This window comes from Castanea sativa, chromosome 1 (genome assembly GCF_040712315.1).
Source record: "Castanea sativa cultivar Marrone di Chiusa Pesio chromosome 1, ASM4071231v1".
NCBI lineage: Eukaryota > Viridiplantae > Streptophyta > Magnoliopsida > Fagales > Fagaceae > Castanea > Castanea sativa.
Window position 1 is genome coordinate 78360646 of NC_134013.1, and position 22209 is coordinate 78382854.

The 22209-nt window shown below is 33.4% G+C and overlaps 1 protein-coding gene across 1 annotated transcript; it reads left to right on the forward strand.

The window, feature by feature from the left end:
- The first annotated feature begins 1062 nt into the window (after positions 1-1062).
- Positions 1063-8864, forward strand: LOC142607497 (UDP-N-acetylglucosamine transporter UGNT1-like). Its single transcript, XM_075779019.1, has 11 exons — positions 1063-1390; positions 3255-3331; positions 3668-3829; positions 3925-4058; positions 5076-5206; positions 5298-5342; positions 5454-5551; positions 6583-6690; positions 7530-7586; positions 7691-7807; positions 8397-8864. Exons 1-10 carry the CDS (start codon positions 1183-1185, stop codon positions 7763-7765), a joined length of 1095 nt encoding a protein of 364 aa, XP_075635134.1. The 5' UTR covers positions 1063-1182; the 3' UTR covers positions 7766-7807; positions 8397-8864.
- The last annotated feature ends 13345 nt before the right edge of the window (positions 8865-22209 follow it).

Here is a 22209-nt window from a genome sequence, read left to right on the forward strand (position 1 = left end):
ACCATTTAAAGATTTTATTAAAATATGAAATTTGATAATTATGATAGTCATAAATAAATATTTATTATGAATTTTGATAGTTTATTATTTAAATTATATATATATATGTGTGTGTGTATATATATCATGCCAATATCCATAGGATTTCATGCCATATAAGGAAGATATCAATGAATAAATAAACATGATTATTAATATTTATTGATAAGATTTCATGCCATATAAGGAAGATAGCAATTGATGAATAAACATGATTATTAATATTTATTGATAAGATTTCATGCCATATAAGCAGGATAGCAATTGATGAATAAACATGACTATGGATAACATAAGATTTCATGTTATGTAATTTATAAAAAAGAAAGTTTATAAGTAACCAAGTGAATATGGGAAAAAAATTTCATAAAAAAGTGAATATGAAAAAAAATAAAATTAACACATTTAATGATGATTGAAATTATTCAATAATATAATTAATAGGGATTGAAGTGATACTTTAATAATAATAATAGCATCTTTTATAGTGTATTATATTTGTTGTTTGAATGCCACTCTACTAGCCCACACTTCAAAAAAAAAAAAACCTGCATTAATATATAGTTTTCAATATTTTTGTCAAGTTAATAATTGGTAAAGTTTATGAACCATATGAGTTAAACAAACAAAACCTTTTTATTTTCCCTATAAATAGTAGAACCGTAACAAAGTGGTGCTGTTTGGATGATTTTTTTTTTTTCTGAATTAAAGGACACCATTACCTAAAAGAAGAAGACTTAAAAAAAAAAAAAACTAAATATAAATAAATAAGTTAATTTCTTTTAGACAATTAAATAAATTCTTTTAAGAAAGAACAATTAAATAAGTTAAAAAGTTAAAAGAAAAAGTTGGTGAGAAATGCTGACCACTAGTGGGTTGAAATTATAAAAAGTGTAGTACTTGCTGCCACATTTGGAAGATAAAAATAGTAAAAAAATAAAAATGATAAAAGTCATAAAACAAAGTTTTTTTCCATAAATGTATAAATAGCTCCACCATCTTTTCATAAAGAAAAGCAAGCAGAGAGAATATAAAAGAAAAGCTGAGTGAGTCCAGTGCGGTACTCCACTCCAGTACTTGCATTCTTAAATATATATATTTATTTTTTATTACTTTGAAGTTTAGCGAGGCCAAGGACAATCCATGGATTCTACTCTGAAATTTAAAGTCACAGGTGCACAGAGTCACAGAGACAAAGACCTGGTTGGAGTTGGTGCCTTGGCTATGGCTTCTGAGAAGAACCAGAAACTGCCCGTATCCGATCCCATACTCAGTGATGAGACTCACAAGAAAGCCTCTGCCATAACCACAAAAGGAGCTCAAGCTGCTATCTCTTACATGCTCACTGCAGGTTTTTCGTTTTTTATTTTTTATTTTTTGGTTTTTCTTTCCTCTCTGTTTTCACTTTCTGCATTATTTTGTTATGGATATTTTCAATGTTTCTTATTTTTTGTTTGGTGAATTATCTGTTCCTTAATTTGATAGTCATGAGTGAAACTTTGGGAAAATGATTAAGTGAGGATTAAACGTTGATTAAGATTACTAGAATTTTGTTGTTTGTATTTCCTCGCAAAATGGTTTAAAGATAAAAAATACAAATAAATGAGGAGCTTAATCTCAACTCTCACTAAAAAAAAATTAAGAACTCTCATTAAAAAAAAATTAATATGAATATATATTTTGAAAATCTTGTTATTTATGTGATTAATATGCATGTCAAATTTTGTATCAATAAAATATTATTTACTATTTGATCTATAATCTTATTTTTTATGCATAATTTTATCCTACAAACTTGAATTCTTTTTATAATTTAGATATTTGATTGAGGACATAGATATTGATAATTTATCAAAGTAGGTGGTCTTGAGTGAGTTTGATCCAATCTCCACCTCGTGTTAAAAAATAAAAAATTCCACATGTTGGGTCTCACTCTTTGAAGCATGGACAAGGACATGAGGACACATTAAGTCTTGAAAAATTATGACACAACATGGTGCGGGGATACCACAATTAATTAATTAATACTTCTAAGTATATTTTGTTTATTTAAAGGCATATTTTATATTTATTTATACATTTTCAAAATAAATAATAACTATCAAACTCTTTAAAAGCATATCTAAAATTAAAGGAATTTGTTTTCAATAAAAAAAAATAACAGATTTTTTTTCTCCCAACATAATGAGGACATGCATGCAGAAGTGTTCATGGCATGTCTGACATTGAAATGCGTTAAACATGGACACACGGGAGTTTTGAAGTGTTTTTGCTTCTTAGGTCTCACCAATTGAGAAGAGTTTGGACCCACACGTGATTAAGAGTGTTAGAATAATAGTACCATTTCGTAATAAGTTTAACTTTTGGGGCCGATGAATCTAGTGAGTTATCAAAGACAGTATGGTAAATGTTGGGAAATAACTTAATTCCTAGTAGTAGATACATTGGTGCAATTGAGGACACAACATAATTGATGGTGCAAATTAACGAGAGGAGTGACAACCAATGTTTCAAAATGAGTATGATACGAACAGAACATATAAAATTGAAATTTAACCAGGACTAGAGACAGGGAGTGATGATAATTAAAGGCCCAGAAAACACTGAGTTGGCCATCACTGTTTTATTCAAGCAACAATTGATAAGGAGTATGGGATGATATTCATAGATTAGGATGAAATGGAGAAGCGTCTTTGGAGACCTATAGAATAAATCAACATTGTGGCTGTAAAAATGCTAGGCTGCATAAAGAACCCAGTTTTGTAGTACTTAATAAATTGTACCATGGAAAGGTATTTCGATCAATGAAACAGGAATCTTGATATTGAATAGTGTTAGTAGTTTTGGTTGTTTGCAGTTTGGATGGCGTTGATAACCTGTTATCAGAACAGGTAGTTTTATTAACAAGTCCCTTATATGGGTTTTACTTTCGATTTCAGTTTTAGCATATATACATATATGTGTGTGTATCTGCATGTAAATACAAACACAGATATGCCTGGATTAAAGATTTTTCAGTGTGTTAGTAGTAAGGACTTTTTAATTAATAAGGATACAAAAGAAGGGAGGAAACTAAATTAATGCATTTAAAATTTATATCTAATTACTGTGAAGCTCATTATTTTTATCTGTTTGTACTTCGTCATCACCAATGGGGTTTCCATTATTGCTGTTTAAGTGTCTATGATCATCATGCTTTGTCTTCCATCCTGCAGTTCTCTTGGTATTGTTCAACAAAGCAGCCCTTTCATCGTACAATTTCCCATGTGTAAATGTCATCACTCTTTTTCAGGTAGTTCATTTGATAAGTTTGTCTCACCAACTATGCAATATATCCTTGAATTGTAACCATTTAGTTATTTTTGCTAACAATATTCTGCAATTCTACTGAAATACTTAGCACCAACTTTAAAAATATTATCATAGTTGAATTCAAGATCAACAATTTTCGTCCCTTTTTTTTCTTCTTGCAATTATATACGTGTCCTTGTGCAACACACATGTCATTAAATTTTCATTATGTTAATTCATGCTGGCCTGACATATTGATGCTTATTCAGAAACTATTGGTTGAAAGTTCCTTTTGATTTTTACTAACCTAATTGGGGCATTTTGAATCTTGTGTTAGACGCTATGTTCGTGTTTGTTTCTCTATGCAATGAAATTCTGGAAGATCATTTCTTTCACAACGGATGAACCGCAAAACACTACTAAAAACCCAGCAACCCTTGTACCTATTAGGACATTGGTTCACACTCTTCCTCTTGCATTATCGTATTTGCTTTACATGGTATGTATACAATGGCATACTATAGTTAACATTTCTTTCCTTGGGTAGAAAATGTAATCTTCTAAAGAATGCCTATCTCTCTCTTTTGGTAAAAGTTGGTCTCAATGGAATCTGTTCGGGGCATAAGTGTTCCGATGTACACCACCCTCAGGCGGACTACTGTGGCTTTTACGATGATTGTGGAGTATTTTTTGACTGGGAAGAAGCATTCACCTTCTATTGTTGCCTGGTATGCAACCCTTTCGTATAGTTACTTTCATTGAATGACTGTCATTGATATTATTTGAAGAATTATGGTTGATTCTTTTTCAAACTTAATACATGTATACATGGGTGCATGTGCATTCAGGCTAGGTATCAACGTGCAATTGGGTTCAAGTAAAGTGTTTATAACCAAGAGTGCCTGCCAAATGAATGAATATGACTATAAAAATTATAATATATCAAGAAAATGGAAGTAATTGGGAAAAATAATTTTTTTTAAAGGAAAAAACATTGGTTAGTTACACAGCCGTTGGGTTTTGAATCCATGACCTCACTTTCTACCTTGCTCTTACAAGGGCAGGTGTTAAGTAGGGAGATGGAGGGAGAGAAGAGGGGAAGGTAGCCATAATATACTAAAAGACCAATTATTCGTTTGAATAGTGGGGCTTTTGAGTTAAACTGAGTCGTTGGGTGTTCCCAAGTGATTTATCTTTCGTATCATATTGAATTGTTGTTAAAATTTTGACTATGGCCTCTGATCTTTGGTCTGAGCTGTATGAATCAGAAACTCATCTTGGAGGCCAAACCCCAGTTCAGCAGTTTTGGCTCTCCTCATGGTGAGTAAATAGTATTGATCGGTCTTGATCTTTATATTAGCATTAGCCATATTTTGGACTTCTTAACTTGGTTGTGACACGATTGCCCAGAGGTGGATTTGGCACTGGATAAATATGTAGGAAGCTTCTGAACTTTTGTTTAGTTGTAAATACCTTTTTACATTCCAAAACAAACAAGATTTTATGTGTTCTTGTTATTGATACTTCTAGGTTTGTTTCGGTAATGTTGTTAGACATGTTTGAATTATTTTTGGTCTTGAAAAAAATGACGTTGATTTTGTAAATCATGGAAAAAAGGGTATCATTTTCTATACATGGTTATGAGTGATAACCAAATGACAAAATATATTATATATGTTAGTATTATCATGCAATTCATGTTGGTTATACCTGTTTTAATTGAATAAATCCAAGGATTTCATCAGTGTGGGGATAATTTTACTTGGTGCCTTTGTTGCTGGAGCTCGGGACTTGTCATTTGATGCCTATGCTTATGCTGTTGTTTTCATAGCAAACATCTGTACAGCAGTATATCTTGCTTCTATAGCTCATATTGGTAATATATTCATTCTTATGTCTTCTCATTGCTCATTTATGTTGTGGTTGGGCATTTCCTTTTATAATTCACTTTATCCTCAATCTTTCAGGTAAATCCAGTGGCCTGAATACCTTTGGTCTTATGTGGTGTAATGGTATGATAAGGGGTTCAACACACTTGCATGACCTTTAGCTCCATTTGTTGTAAAAAATAAATTGAGCTTGTCAGAACTCAGTATGAAAATTTAGTTGCTTAATGTCTATAGGAATAATATGTGCACCAATCTTGCTGTTCTGGACATCAATCAGAGGGGACCTACAAGTGACACTGAACTTTCCTTATTTATTCTTCCCTGGCTTTCAGGTGCTTGTTGTTCACTTAAAGAGTTGTTACGCAATTATACTTAAAAGTTTCCTAGTGATATATTGATGGCATTGTTATGGTAAAATGCCATTACTTTTTTTGCTAGTGGCTGGAGTTCCCTCCCTCATTTTCTTTGCTTGTTCTGTTGGTTGTTATGATTTTCCTTTCTTAATACTGTTGCTTTTCTTTACTTATGTCATTTGGCCGGCAACTGCTTCTTTTCTTAATTATTCTTACTCTCAAATCTTCTGTCCTACCTATTTTGCTTCCTGAGATTTAGTTATTCAGCAACAAAAGTATTGTTATAACAACTGCTAACCTGAGTGTTAATTCTGCCGATTGGTTTTACCGATGACAACAGTACTCCCATCTGTTTGTGTGTAACTCGCTTATCTACTATTAAAGTGTAGTCTTGTAAATACGCCCTAGTGGCATGTGCAGTGGTTTTTGTTAATATCCGTCTGTTTTGGATTTCTACTACCATTGATTAGCCTTCAACTTCCACCCAATCAATGCACTTCTCGTTACTTTTTAATTTCTCAGCAGTATTGTCAGAACAAGCCCCAAGGGAATCTACACATATTTGCTTCTCTGTTTATGAATAGATTAATGTAGTGCAAAAGTAGTCTATATGTTAATAACTTAATCAAGATCTTGACTTTGATAAGGTCTTACTTTAAGTGCCGGTATGATATCACCCCTATATTCTAGATTGACATTTCTCAGATGACACTGTTCTGACGTTAATTGCATCCCCTTGAACTCCTTTCTTGGAAAGAACACATCAATGTCTAGTCAGATAGCATTATTTAGTTCCTCTTAACTATCTAGACTATAAATTCAGTGCACAAAGTCATATTGGTTCCATGATGACCTAATTTCTTATTTTTATATATGCTCTATCTGCCTCTTTCACACTTTAGTCAGATACCAATGCAGACTTTATTAACCCCGGAGCGCTATACAAGTGCCATAGCATCAATGAATGATTTTTGGTCTGATTTCAAAATTGCTGCATTGGAATTTTGCAGGTTGTGATTCTTCTTTCCTGTATTTTGGCTTTCTTGATAAACTATTGTGTATTTTTGAATACAACTCTCAATTCAGCTCTCACTCAGACAATTTGTGGTAATTTGAAGGTATGTAATGTCTGTTTCCAATTTCATGTTACCCTTCAAACAAGCAGACATGAAGCTCTCTTAATTTTGATGTTATTATGTTAATATTACTGTTCTTTTCTTGGAAATTGGTGCATTGCTATTGATTTTGAACCAAGTCTTTGGCTTCCTTGTGATTGGTTCATTTTAAACATGAAGTCAGCTGCTCAGATAATTATAACTGTTTGATGGACAAACCTCTTTGACATCTTGTCATTCTTAATCTAAATTTATTTAGCAAATTCTGAGTTGAAGTAAATAATTGTCTAGACTTTAAGTTAGTGTCATGAATATCTAATTTATGTTCGCCAGCCATATGCTCTTGGTCAATAAAGTACATGCCCTCATGGGTCCCAAATGCCACAGACTGGATGAGCCTGACTCTGTCAGTTGGACCATCTGATACAACTAATTGCTTAGGGTGGCCCAACACATATGGCACACATTAGATCAGATGTGTATTTTAGGCCCAATTTTGGTTTTCAGATCATTCAATAGCTTCATGGAAACAAATCGCAAGCATTTTGGTTGATGTGCTCCTGTAGCTGTTGGTTCAATTTGTTGCTTTAGAACCCATAATGACCCAGTAATATTGACAGTATTATTAAGTTTGTTTATTTTAACATAATAGCAGGATATTTCTGCAAACTAAATTTCTGGTTTTATGAATACATTAATGGTTATAGCCTATAGGGTCATTATTGTCCTTGGCTTGCAAACCTCTGGGCCATATCCTAAATATTTGTCAATTTTTGTGCCCTTGTCACAGCTCTTCGTGATGCTTATTTTGTTGACTCTAATTCTGCTGTTACCTGTTATAGGATCTTCTTACTATTGGGCTTGGCTGGGTACTGTTTGGTGGGCTTCCATTTGATTTTGTGAGCATAAACTTCAACTATTTTTTTTGGGTCTCACAGTGCCCTTAACACATGCCATTCTCAATCTTATTTTCTCATGTTGAATTTGCCACTTTTGCTTCCAGTTCAATGTTCTTGGCCAGTCACTTGGTTTTCTTGGATCCTGTTTATATGCGTATTATAAACTCCAAGGAAAATAAGTACATTAAGCTGCTGCATGAAAGTTTTCCTTTTTAATGGAGGTAAATTGCTCAATGGCTCAGTGTTTCTGCTCAGCTGCAAATTTTGATATAATTATAAAAAGGTTCCTATAGAGCATGATAAAACATATAAAAATTTCATTTGCATTAATGGATTCCTGTTTGAATTTTCAAGAGAAACAACAGGGACCTTTTTTTGGTGTTATCTCCTTACAGGGGGTTGGTAGAATAAAATGGCATTTGAATACATTTTCCATTTTCTGATTTGATTAAGTGAGATACGGAGAAAACTTTAAAAATATTGGAAGTGGCAAAACTTTCAGGTTCTATTCATTTTAGAAATCAGTTCTAGATGGCAATTCTTGATTTTACTGAAATTTGAAATTCTACTTTCCATTCTGCAAACTTGATCTCATTTGTGATTAACCTGTTCAGCCCAGCGTTTTGATAGTTTTATTCTAGTACTGAGTTAAACCCCTGAGCCACCCCTCCTATTTAAAATTAAATGTACACTGCCTTCCATTCAAATATGCATGTGCACTGCTATATTACAAATAATTTTGGTGAGTTTACTTTGACTCTTTGTGATTTTTGTTTGTAACTGACACTTGTTTCGAATTTCACATACTAGATTTCTCCCTCCCAATGAGAGTCAAATGAAGCAACTATCTTATTTGACAAAATTATCAACTAGATTGGACTTGTTGGAAGATTTTGGAGTCGTATTTCAAGGCGCAATCTACATTTTAGATTAAAGAAAAGAGAGTAGGAATAGGTTGATATGACCAAAACTTCCCAACTTGTCTTTATTAGTGAAATTGAAATTGAAATTGAAAAATCCAGCCCTTTTCTTTCTTCTTTTTAATTATTATTGTTGAAAATTATGGTCCTCCCTCCGCAATGTGTAGGAATTTTGTAAATATATATTTTACTCCAGGTATTGTGCCCTTTACCCACATGGCTGGGAAAGTGTCGGCTGAAAATAAAATCTGAAGATTGTAGCACATAAATGATTTAGACAAGACAAGAACTTTGAGAGGGTGAGAATGTGATTATGGCAATGGTAATCATAATGTATTATTATTTGATGGGATAAAAAGATCTGTAAGGAAAAAGGAGAAGAAGACACTGGCAGTATCATTGTGGACATGCTTGTAATGGGTCGAGTGAAATGAATGAGATCTGAAATGCGCGATATGATATGAATGAATATGCATAATTAGGCTGTTGTCTTGCATTACAGCTTTGGGCAAGAATTCACTCAGCTTTATTACAAGTCATTTTCCTTTACACCAAATGCCGGTAATGGGTGTTTTTTGAAGCTGTTATACCTCACCCATTTTTATGTGATAAAATTAGCATTTTTCTTTTACTTTATGGTTTGTTGTGTTATATTAGCACACGCTGCCTAAAGCTCCAGACATCATGATGTTATTCTACACAGGGAAGTGTACTGGGAATGTGATCTTTCAGTTAAGGTAGGTTCTGCCAAGTGACAGAGGACAGTTCAGGGGAAGTTTGTGTCCCCTTTAACCCATAAGGTTTTACGTATAGTAATTGGTGAACCTATGTTCCACTAACACTTGTGGTCTGTGGCCTTGTGGAGTTATTTTTTTGGTCTGGCATTATTGGTTCAACCTGTCAAAAAGTGAAAAGCTTCTTCCATTTCACTCATTGCTGAGAAAATATATTGGGAGTTACTAGGTGGCAAGCCTACCTGCATGTGTGAGCACTGAGCATTGAAGTCTCACACATACAAACATAGGGCATAATAGTAATGACAGAAAGAAAGAGAGAGAGAAACTGGAGTTTGTGAAGAATGTCTTTCTTGTCTCCACAAGCAGACAAGTGAGTTTGGCCTAAATGCCATGCATGGTTGAAACATACCTTCACCCCTAAAAAAAAATTTCAAATATCTTACATTTTCTTCACCCTCATTTCATGCCAAAATGTGTGTGAGAAAAGAGAGATTGCAACCCCACCAACCCAAATTTCCAAGATGGTGTCTATTGTTTGTCGAACAATGAGGGGGGAAAAAAGTTAACAACAAAAGAAAAATTCCAAGTTCCGGACAGCAGTAATAGCATTCAATCTAATTAAACAAAGGAGGAACATAAGGGCCACAGAAGAAAAAAAATAAAGGGGGAAGTCCATTAATAAAGTGATTCAAATATTCCCTTGAATTAGAGTAACACCTAAGAAAGTGTGTTCACTTTTTAAATTAAAGAAAAGGCCAATATGGCCCGCAAAAATTTTCTTATAATCTCAGTTATGAGTAGAAACATGGATGTCTTTTTGTCCACCTCTTTAATCAAGTCTCTCAAAGACCAAGCCAGCAGCAACCTGCCCTTGGAACTCATATATTTACACACTATGCAAATTTCTACTGCAACAACACACATGGGATGGAGGGACAATGTTATAATTAGAGGTAAAGCAAGCAAAGCAGGCACCAGCACAGAAAGCCAAAGAAGTATAGTATAGGATAGAGCTATAGCTTAGCTTTTGACCTCCTCTCAGTCTATTAGTCTAAATTAGGAGAGAAAAAGTCCTAGGATCTGGTGTGGTGTGTAAAGAAGAATAAGAAGTTTAAGGCGTGAAGGAATCTGTTTATTTGGGTAGTGGCACGCGAACTTATCGCCTCAAATCATGAGTGAGAGAGAGAAAGAAATAGACTCAGCAGATTAATTTTTTTAAGCCCTTTTATTAAAAGGTTCTTTTGCACTTCCCAAAATCTCCAAAGAGAATAATAGGTGGGTCCCTTTTTTTAATTAAAAAAAAGAAAGAAATGAAAGAAAGAATAGAGAGTGAAGGGAAAAGGGTAAGCAAAACCCAAGGAAAGTGTCTCCTAATGCAGGCCCAAGGCAGAACTCCTTTAGCGCCGGTGTCCCCGCTTTGGGTTGTTGGCTATTTTGCCTATTTGCTTAGTGCTAAAATGTGTGTGTGTGTCTTAAAGCTATCAACTTTGTACGTACCCTTCTTCCATTCCCAAACTTCTTTCTAGACAAAATCCCCTTCGCTGACATTCTGCACTCATGTTCCCAAGATTCTTTTTTTTTCTTCTCTCTCTCTCTCTTACACAAACACATACTATTTGACCATCTTTAATTTGCTTCTAGACTTTTAGTCTTCTAGCACTATACGTATTGATTGTTAAATGTTACTAGTAGCTACAACTTTTTTGGGCAGCATGAAAAAATAAGAACAAATTTAAGTTAACAACATTTACACGGCGTGGAGGGTGTATTACGATCTCAAAAACCTACTATTTTGTCCTACACTGAAGGCATATTCTTGATGCATTAGTTTAGACGAGGATAATTCTTTTGTGTACCATGCAAGCAAAGATTGAAAATCAACGACTTTGTTTACCTAAATAGCATACTTTCAAGTGTTAGATAAATTATGGTTCCTTTTAGATACGATATTAAAAGCGTGGATGGCAATTTGTTTGACAAGTGTGTGTTGATACAAGGCACACATATAAGCCAACTATGTTATTCTCTGTAGCATAGATTTAATGAGATGCAAGGCATGATATAATTAAAAAGGTGAGAGGATGGGTTAAAATAACAATAGAAAAAGGCTAGAGGTACAATCAAAAGGAGTTGTTTGGGGTTTTTTTGGTGGAGAATATTTCAGGTGCATGCGCAAGAAGGTGGAGTTTGATTTTATTGAGTACAAACTAAGCATGACAAACCCTAAAGTAAGTGATGCTCCCTCTTGACATCATTCCACTCACCACCTTCACCTTCCCATCCCGAGGCACAACCTAGCTCACCAGTATACATTCTCTGCCTCTCCACACCCTTCCTCTCCACATTCCACTCTTACCTCTCCCCCCCTCTCTCTCTCTCTCTCTCTCTCTCTCTCTCTCTCTCTCTCTCTCTCTCTCTCTCTCTCAGTGTATTTCTTCATAACCATGACTCCATGATCACTCTTAGCTACACTTTTTCTATCAAAATATAGTTGTTTGTTTAGTTTAACATGCATGTATTGATCATGGTCATTCTATCTTTGCTTATATATCATACATTTAAGCTCTTTTTTTTTTGAACCCTAACTTCTAGGTTCCTAGTTGAAACACTTCATTTCAATCAATATCATTAATACTGTTGTAGAAACATTCAGTGATTCATGACTAGTATTACAACTATTCTTTAAATAGTTCACCATGGATTTAGATAAAAAATAAATATAAAAATCTATGTGGTTTTTTAGTCTTACTATTGTTTCATATTTTAAATAGCTTAAACCTACATGTAACGCATATGTGCGTCAAATCACGCGTTTTTCATCTTCCTATCCCTCGCTTGATTTATGGAAAAACAAATATAATTGTAGGACCCCACTTGGGATATAGCTAGTATTATATTATAGAACTAAAAAACTTTTCTGTTAAATTTTCCACTAATTTTCTATATTAAGCATACTTGTTAATTATAGCTAAAAAAATTGTACAAATGCAATAAAAACGCATTGATAATGACTGGATTCGCAAAATATAGATCATGATTTGCAGATCCCACTTCACCAATAATTACATATACCATCTACAACCACTATCTCCACCTGTTCCACCAGGTAGCCTCTTTTCCCCTACAATGGGTACCCAAAATTATCATATTATTTGCCTTTGGTGGAAAATGGGACCATAACTGTTATTATTTAGTCGAGTACCTTTTTTCCTTTTCTGGTTGGTAATCGGTACCAGGCCCTGCAAGACATTGAAAGCCAAAAAGATCACTGTACACTCTTCAGTCGTGCACATGTGCAGGCTTGAGTTTCGTCATCTGTTTACTGTAGCATTCATATATGGTGGAGGAACTTTTGCTTTTTAATTTATACATGCTTTTCTTTATAGTATATAAGAGGGGAAGTTGATGGATGATTGGGAAGCAAAGAAAGCGATGTTGGTGAGGTTCAATCCGATGACGGATTTACGTGTGGAAGTGTCGTAAAAGACGATCTCAGATTGAGCCGCGCCAATATCACTTTCTGGATGAGTTTTTTCATTTGCTTTCCCACTCAACAACTCAGTTTCTCTTGAACACATATGTTTTAACTGATATCCAGTTTTTTACTTTTTGCATGATGTTGCATGTTTTGTCTTTATAATCAGACCAAAATATTTATGCTTCTAGTTTTACCCCTTATATATATCTATATGCCACAATTTTATGTATGTCAATTGCATTAATATAAGTAATATCTCTCTTCTTAAAGTATTTGTTTTTGTCTAGAGTATTCAGGTTTGAGGATATCCCACAATATAGTGAAATGTGGTTGATATAACATTGAGTTGAACTCTTCTTCTTCTTTTATTTTATTTTTAAAATTTTTGCTATGTAAATAGGGGGAGGGTGCTAAATGCTGATGATGAGATTCGAAACCTAGTGCCCAAACATCACAAAAGGTACTGGAATCAGTGGTGTATTCTTGAACTCTAACTTACATATATATTGGTTTAAGATTTTTAAATAAGATGGGATCCTACCATGTGTATCTAGTTCTTTAGCAAAAAAGTTCTTTCCTAAAGAACTTTCTAAACTTTTTCACTCCCTAACTTCCTTTTCCCATTTATCCCTATAGCATATATTGCCTTTCTACTTTAGAGACACATGTATGGGACACTCCGAATAAGTTTCTAAAAGTAGAAAATCTCATCTCTCTCTCTCTCTCTCTCTAAAGCATGGCTTTAAAATTCTTAAATGTGGTTGGAATTTTTTTAGTATGCATGAGTCCCAAACTGATTAAACTCTTATTCTTTTGGGTGGATGTACTTCTTGTACAATATCAATCCAATTAGAGAGACTATTTAAATTATATATGTTCAAAAGTAAAATCACTCCATTGTTCAACATAAAATTTGAAGGTGTGGAATAAGGTCATCATTTATAAGCCTCCCCCTATCCCCCCCCCCCCCCCAAAAGTAGGATTGTCATTTCGATGTTTTTAATCTTTTTCAAATAATTCGTAGTAGTTCCATTCCTCAACATGATTTGTACTAAGACATCCAGCAATCCACTAAGCAGTACACTTTTATGCTGACCAAAAGGATTTCTGTGGGATAAGTAGGGGTTGTATTGTAGCTTTTAGTGTAGTTGACCAATTCTATGATAAGGTTTAAATGTAATTGTTGAACCATTTTGAATTGTATTTGTTAGGTGTACTTGAGGTTAAAGATAGAAGTTTGTTGTTCATTGGGTAAGTTTTCAGAATTTGGTCAAGCGAAATTTATGATTAGTCAAGTAAAAATAATAATTTCCGATAGAAACTTTCGCTTGACATAACCTACAACCTATAAGCATGGAAATTTAACCCTAATATTCAAAGAAGGATGACATCAGTACAAAACCTAACAAACACAATTTGAAGCCTTCTAGTTATTCCTGCCTTTTACATTGCCTATGCTTGAGAGGTTTTACACTACCAAAAGATCACCTACTATGTTGTTGGAATGCTATTTGAAACCACAAAGACTATTACAAATCTTAAAGAAGTCTTGAAGTAATAAACAAATTGGCTTGGCAGTCAGCGAATCGATTCTCAGCATTAGGTGATTGTAAAGGATCAAAGCAAGAGTTTATAGTTGCTAGTAGAAGTGGGGAGCTGGAGTACGATGTCTATCTACTTGTTCGAAAAGTCTAGTGAGTATCTGTACCCACAAGTCCACAACAACCTTCACAATGGATTGGATAAGCTAGGTTTTGCCCTGAAGCGTTTTTACCAATTCAGTTTTCACTCTGTGAACAAATCTTATCTCTATGTGCATGAGTTGTTCATGTTTTTTTTTTTTTTTTTTTGATAAACTGTATGAGTTATTCATGTGATGTTATTATATGCTTGACTATTCATGATACATTGCATGTATGTATATGGAATTAATTAATTATTTACCTAGACTTAATAATTGAACAAATAATTAATGAGATAAGATTAATTTGTTCACAGAGTGAAAACTGAATTGGTAAAAACGCTTCAGGGAAATCACCTAATAAAAAGAGTAAGCCGTATTATAGGATAGGAATGTGAATACGGTTTTCAATAACTACAAAAAAAAAAAAAATTCAACCGAGAAGGACTATTCCATCTAATTCCATTTCTAGGTGTTGATTTTTATAAAGAAAACGTTTGGCTCTAAACATATTTGAAGCCTTGGACTTTAACCTTTAATAAAAAGATGACATGTATTAACACATAACTCACTTAATTAGTTAGTTTAGTTAAGTATAGTTAAGTGAGTCATGTACATTGCAAATGACAAAAACTCTTATAGTTTTTTTATATTATAAGTTGAAACTTAATACTCCAAACAAGTTAGGAGCCAACCTAACTTATCTTTCTTATAGATGCCAGCTGAGGTGATCATGTGTGTGGATCTTACTACTACCCACAAATTGGAAAGACAATATGTCATAGATATGGGCCTGAGATTTCACCATGGACTATAGAGTCTTTTTCTTTTCTTTTTCCTTATCTTCTTTCTTTCTTCCACTTAACAAAAGCCTTAACCCAATAGAAGAGGACTAGGTGAGGAGTGCTAATTTCCCATCTAAACGATCTCTAACTACACATATATTTCTCTCTTAAATTTTTTTTTTTGTCTTTTCTCCTTTTTTTAAGGCAATGATACCTAGCAATAGCATGTAGCTTGCGTCAAAATAACCAACTTGTTATTTTTGATGAATTCTTATGTTGTCCTATTAAGAAATTAAAATAAGATCAGAGAATATGTATTGTGCACATCAAAGGTACATAAATCGTGTGTGTGTGTATATATATATATATATATATATATATATATATATATATATAAACGTTTTTCTTTCCCTTTTTTAAGGCAGTGTGGCCTGGTACGTATTTTTTTAGTGTAGCCTTACGTATTGTTATTTTGATGAATTCTTATCTTGTCCCATTAATTAAAGGAAAAAAAGAGGGTCTAGGGAATATATATTGTGCACATGTACATATATATAGTACATATATATAATAACAACAATAATTCCACTAACTAAAAATATTATGTCCTTCATTTGATAGCTATATATATATATATATATATATATATATATATATATAATCATTTGTGTTTAAGAAATTAAATAAAGAAGATATACCTAAACTACGTCGTTAATTTAGTCCTTTGTTGAACATAATTAATTAACTGTCTCCGTCTTCAAAGCCTAACCGACCAACTAAGAAAGAATGTATCTCTAACACTTTGACCTCTTCTGGGTTTTACTTTAACTACATATATAGAACCAGCTGTGCAGAATATACCTAATTATCAAAAGGCCCTAACCTTAAACCCATATAGGGTAGGGGTTAGAGGCTTATTAATTGGCAATACATATACATATGGGATCAGCTACAGGTCCTTATGATGATGACTACTTGCCCAGAACATCACAAAAAGACTACACGCCCAAAGCTCGTCGTGGTCAATTGCTAAACGCGTGGAAAAGTACGTTAACATACCAAAGGTTACCTCAAGAGCCTCTCAACCTCTCAATTCTCAAATTGGATGGCTCATGCTTTGGTATATATACTTTCTCCTATTCAATATTAATTGTTGTGTATATATATATGTGCATGAATTGTGTAATATTGCATGCATGCATGCAGGCAGGTACGTACATGTATATAGAAATGCATGCGTATATATCAGCTGTTGTTAATGTACAAAATATATATATGCATAAGTTTGTTAATTTGGATGTGATTACAAATCGGAAAATTTTAATTAATGTCAAGCAGGGGTTCAAGTTGGGAGGAAGGCAACAATAGCGGAACTGAAAGAGGCGGTGGAAGAGGTTTTTTCTGGTCAGTTTACAGCGGATGGAGAAATTTCATGGTAAGTATTGAATTGTCAGCTATATATTAGACCTTTTGTTTTTTAATAAATTTTTTGGTAACCAAAATAGGATGAAGCCACTAAGCATTAAAAATAAAAAAAAATTGTTATGCACATGGATATATATGGTCAATGTGTACTAGTATATTTTTGTGGAAATTAATTCTATTGAGCTTTATACTAATTAAACCAAACTAGATGACAAAACCTTGACTAAATTCCTTTTTCCTTTTCGGTTTCTTTTCTAGTTACTTCAATATTCCAGGCATAAACTGTATGATTAAGGGTTTTCTATCTTTTGAAAGCAAGCAGGAACTTTTATTAGAACATAGTATCAAACTCAGCTACAGAAGTCATAGTCCAAAGGCATATTAGTATACAATCACAGTTGTGGATGCAAAGAAAAAAAATACATCTACAACTAAGAACACAGCTACAGCTAGCTACAATTCAATCAGCTTTAACCCAATAACAGCATAAAGCCTAAAACAGAATAAATGAACCTTTCTTTGGCAGCTACATGCGTTTTTAGTTTCCACTTGATGGACTAGACAATGCTTATTTTAGACTTGACTTGTTCATGCACCAAAGACAATTTTGTTTCTTAAATCCAAATATGCATGGTAGGCTGTAGCTCCCCCAAGAGAGCGTACTAATAACAGCTTATAGATTACTCCCTTTCCATTTGTTAATATCCTAATCCACCACATTTTTCCATTCAATGGGTGGGTTAGAGTTCAAACAAATATCCACGTCTTTTTCCAAACTCTCTTTGTTAAACCACACTCAAAGAACAAATAATCTCTGCAGTCAATATTCTTAGGCCATATTTAGTATATAAATCCCATTCGGGCGTGGCCCAATTTGTGTGCAGGTCTCATGTATGGGGTCATTTTTGCTTAAGCTACCAAGGCCAGAAACTAGTTGATGACAAAGCATATATCCGGTTATTTGGAATCAAGGATGGGGTTCAGGTTTGCTATATATTCCATCTTCTTGTTTGGAGTTTGAGATTAATGTATATATACTAGTCATATATATGAATGGATTCTCGTACGTAGTTTGGTAGTAGCACGACGTACATGTCATTATGTCAATTAATGTTAAAATAAGAAGGAAAAAACAAAAGATTTAAAGAGGGAATGAAAGAGCAAAAACAAGAGTTTACTTGGTTTGGCCCATTGACCTATGTTCATGACGAAAGGTTTTAAATAACTACATTTTTACTATTTTAAACTGCGTATTATAAGAATACAATATAAGGTATATATATAGATAATGGTTGATCTATAAGGGTCATTGATTATTTCTGAATCAATGATGAATGATATGTCTTAATTTAGGGTATAATAAGAGATCAACAATAAGGTACGTATATAGTAAATCATAAAAGTTAGATATATTAAGCCATATAAAACGTGTGCATATACTAACACCCCTTCAAACTCAAAAGTAATTTTGAGTTTGGAATTTTAATCCTGTGAAGAAAACCATGACCCTGAATGGTCTGAATGGATGTAAAATGATTTGGCAATTTGGAATGAATCATGCCAAAAACTGACTCTGGCAACAAATAGTGACAATCTATTAATTAGTATTTGGAGAATATTGATTGTACCAATGACCAAAGAATGGCTACTTTGACCGGAGGATAACTTAATTACAGGGACAGAGCTACAGTTTGGCATTGGGGGGCCATTCCACCCCCGGCGGGAGATTTTGAAAAAACCAACAGCTATATATATGGAATAGGTTTGAGTTACAATTTAGGCTCAAGAAAATTTAAACCTGCCGCCCTATGTCCAAACTCTTGGCCCCTTTAAAAAAAGTATATACGTGCCTAACTCTTGGCTCCTTTAAAAAAGAAAAGAAAAGTGCCTAACATTTCCATTTATGTTATTTGTGTCTCTGTTTGTGACTGTATTGTTGTTGTTGTTGTTTTTTTTTTTTAATAATTTTTCTTTGTGAAGTATGTTGCAAAACTGTGAAGTGTTGAGTGAGTGTAACCTATTATAACTTATAAAGAGAATAGATAGAATAAGTAATTACTAAAAATTTACTTAGTAAAGTTAAAGAAACTTATTAAAAAAGAAGAAATAAAGTTAAAAAAAAAATTGTACAGTTAATAAAAATATTTGGTTGGCTAATTGGTTGTTGAGGGAAATGCATTAGCTGTAACAAGCTAATAAATTTATAAATTGAAAACTAAATAATGAATTGATATATAATTAATTTATAATTAATTTCTTATGCATACAGCATATTGTCCAAATTCTTATATTTGTCTTTATTTAGTAATAATAATTAGTCCTTTGTTCTTTAAAAGAAAAAAAATAGTCATCTTGTGAGATTCAATCTTATAAGAATTTTGCTCCCCTTAACATGAAACTCTGGCTTCGTCCTTAGATAGCTACATTGTTAACCTAAGGAATATTAACAGAGGCCAATGTTTTGGTGAAGCATATGAATGAGCTGATGGATTTCACATAGAATAAATCCAAAAAAAATCAGTAATGCACAAATTAAGGTGACTTAAGAGTAACAAATGTGAAAACAAGCCTTAAAATCAGGATCTACTCAAAACATGAATTAGGAAAGTGCCCTACCTAGAGAGAAGTAGTTATGAAAGATGTTGGGGTATGTAGTGGTTGATTATGATTGGTTAGAATGATAGTCGGTAGCTAGTGCTAGTCCAAACAATGATTAGTAGTGACTAAGCCGAGTGATGGTCAACGATGATCTTATGAATCCCATGGAAGACCACATAAAAGTGACTCTAATATCATGTTTAAATAAAAATGAAGAAAAAAAAATTTATATATAGAGAGAGAGAGAGATAGAGAGAGAGATAGGAAGTAAGAGTTTATGTAATTTAGCATGATGATTTATGTCCACAAAAAAAAATTCTTAGATTTTTATATTCTAAATTGCGCATCACAAGAAGCCAATATAGGGCGTCTATACACGTATGATAGACTTATATGAATCTAATATGATATGCCTTGATTCATGGCATAGGCAATATCTAAGATACGTACATAACAAATATAGAGAGAAAATACATCAAGTCATATAAAACATGTATATATATACTAGTAGTCAAAAACCAAAAGTATAGTAAGACCTGAAAGCAAATCACATGTGTATGGCTTAGTATATCGAGACCGCTAACTTAGATGAATCTTCTCTAGATCTCATGACAATATTGTTGTTGGACAATGGTAGGATTTCGTTAGTCTTAAAGGCTATTCAAGGGACCCCTTTTTTTTTTGACAAAATGCCTGGAACTTTTTGGATCACCACTTCTCACTTTTTTGAAGTGGAAGATCTAGAGCAAATCCCGATTGTTTTCAAGTTTTTTTTGTACAGAAAGGTGATATGTTAACCATTTAGGCAGTAAGGACTAAATATGAGGTGAAGTTCCCTGCTTGAAGCTTGGTCATCTTTTTAATGTCTATTCCTATAAGAGAGGAAATTAAAACATCGATCTCTAGCTACTTTTTAGTGTCAAAGACCATGCGGGAGGTTACTCGCTATCCTTTAAGTAAAGGTATTATTTTACGAGTCATTTTATTTGATGGAGAGAATCCTTTGCTGAGAAGTATGTACAGACAATTGGATTATGGTATTCACTAGAAAGAGAAAGAAAAATCAATTTGAAATTAGTCTCCTGCAGATTTTCCCGCAATATGTTTCTAGTTTTTAAGAATGTTGATCTATATTAAATTTTCTGTGTATGCATGTGTATAACTAAAGGATCATGGTTCAATTAACAGCTGCTTAGGTGATTTGGCTAATAATTCTTTTTTTTTTTTGTTGAAAAATACAGCTTTGTTTTTGCCCAGTATCTTTCAATTAACCGTGGCCAAGACAAGAGACCAATAAAGCATAGAACTGCTGCTTATCAACATTCAACAGCTTGTGGACTAGTGGTTGAAATGATTAACACATTAATACCAGAAGGCTTGTTGATGGATCTTGCTGAATCCTTTACCTAGAGGTACCGATGATGATGGACTGAAAGCAATCACTTCGTCTGGTAGTGTTGGCGCATATGTGTTTGGATTAACTTTTTGTTAAAAAGCTTATTCGCTGAAAGTTGATAAAAGTACAGTTGTATATAAAAAAGTAACGCCTCTAAAAAAATGTATGCAAATAAATAAGCTTAAGAAAAAAAAAAAAAAAAGCTAATCCAAATGCATTACTGAAGGATGCTGATCAATGAAGACATATACTACCTCAGAGTGCCAATGTTATAAAATAGATGACAGGAATTTTGATGTGGAATTCATGTTGGCACACTTCTTGAAGGTCGATTTTCATGCTCCAAATTTTTGTGTGAGGGAAAACTGAGTAGTAGAGGGCATAGGTATAAAAATAATAAATAAATAAAAACCCTACACTGGCCCTTCAATATTTTCTGTGAATTGTTTAGGAGGCATACTACACTAATGGTATTCTCAGCCGAGTCTATGAAAATGACTGAGACAAAGGGGCAAACTGCACTGTTCTATTTTCAAAGCATATAGCGCCTACTTAGCATATTGAGATTTCTTGAGGTGCCTGAAAAGTTTTTGGTTTTTTTCCTTATGCAAAAGAGAAAGGGAAAAATAATTTCCATTTTGTCGGAGTGAGCCTGATAATAAGTTGGCCTTAGCCTAGACAGTTTTCTTTCTTTCAGTATGGCAGATTTTGATCTCTGAGTCAGGTTTAATTCAATTTACATGTACTTTTGGCTTAGTCTATCTATTCATTGATGGCTTGTCTTCTTTTGCTTTAATTCTTCATGATGTGTTTGAACATGTTGCAATTGAAAATAAAATAATGATGAGAGAGTGTCTAAACTCCTGATGGGGTCTGGATTCCAAACTTCATCGTTGTAAGTTTAATATAGCATGGATTGCACGCATCACAACTTGCTATTGTAGGGTAATTGGGAGTTTTTATTATAGTCATTGTCCACAAGAATGAGGTACATCAAACAAACAAGCATACTGAAAATATGGAAAAAAAAATAGGGTGAGAGTGTTGCACATTTGAACTTCTTCTTTATATGAATATACATCTGAAATACTTGGAAAATACTCATGATTCGAACTGTAGAATTTTTAGACAGATGAACCAATCACTCAAAAAACTCAAAGCTAATTTAGGAAGACCATTAATACATATAAGTTGACATATATAACACGTCCATTAATTTGCTGGCCCTAAACATGAAGGTGAAATAGTTTTCTCATCCATGCAGATTAACAGAAACCAAGAGAAGAATGACAACATCCAGACAAGACATTACAATGGTGGTAAACTGGTAAACCAAAGAGAGTCGTGAATGGATGACTACTCGGTGCATGTTCCACTATGATTTTGTATAGATGGTACAGGAAACAATCACTGGGACACTCCAAAATATTACCTTACCAGAAGGGCCTGATATTACATATTCATAGTCTCATTTAAAGTTGGGAGGTTCTATTATGGGTATAAACCCAAGTCAACTTAGCTTGAATATATAGGCACTCTGACTAGAGCTCGGTGGTAATTTATGAAACTATTTAGTGAAAGTTCTCATTTTTAGATAAGGATA

Coding starts and splice junctions, on each gene's coding strand:
- LOC142607497 (XM_075779019.1), top strand. CDS start 1,183: ATGGATTCTACTCTGAAATTTAAAGTCACAGGTGCACAGAGTCACAGA. Junction 1,391..3,254: donor CTCTTACATGCTCACTGCAG/GTTTTTCGTTTT, acceptor TCCATCCTGCAG/TTCTCTTGGTATTGTTCAAC. Junction 3,332..3,667: donor ATGTCATCACTCTTTTTCAG/GTAGTTCATTTG, acceptor ATCTTGTGTTAG/ACGCTATGTTCGTGTTTGTT.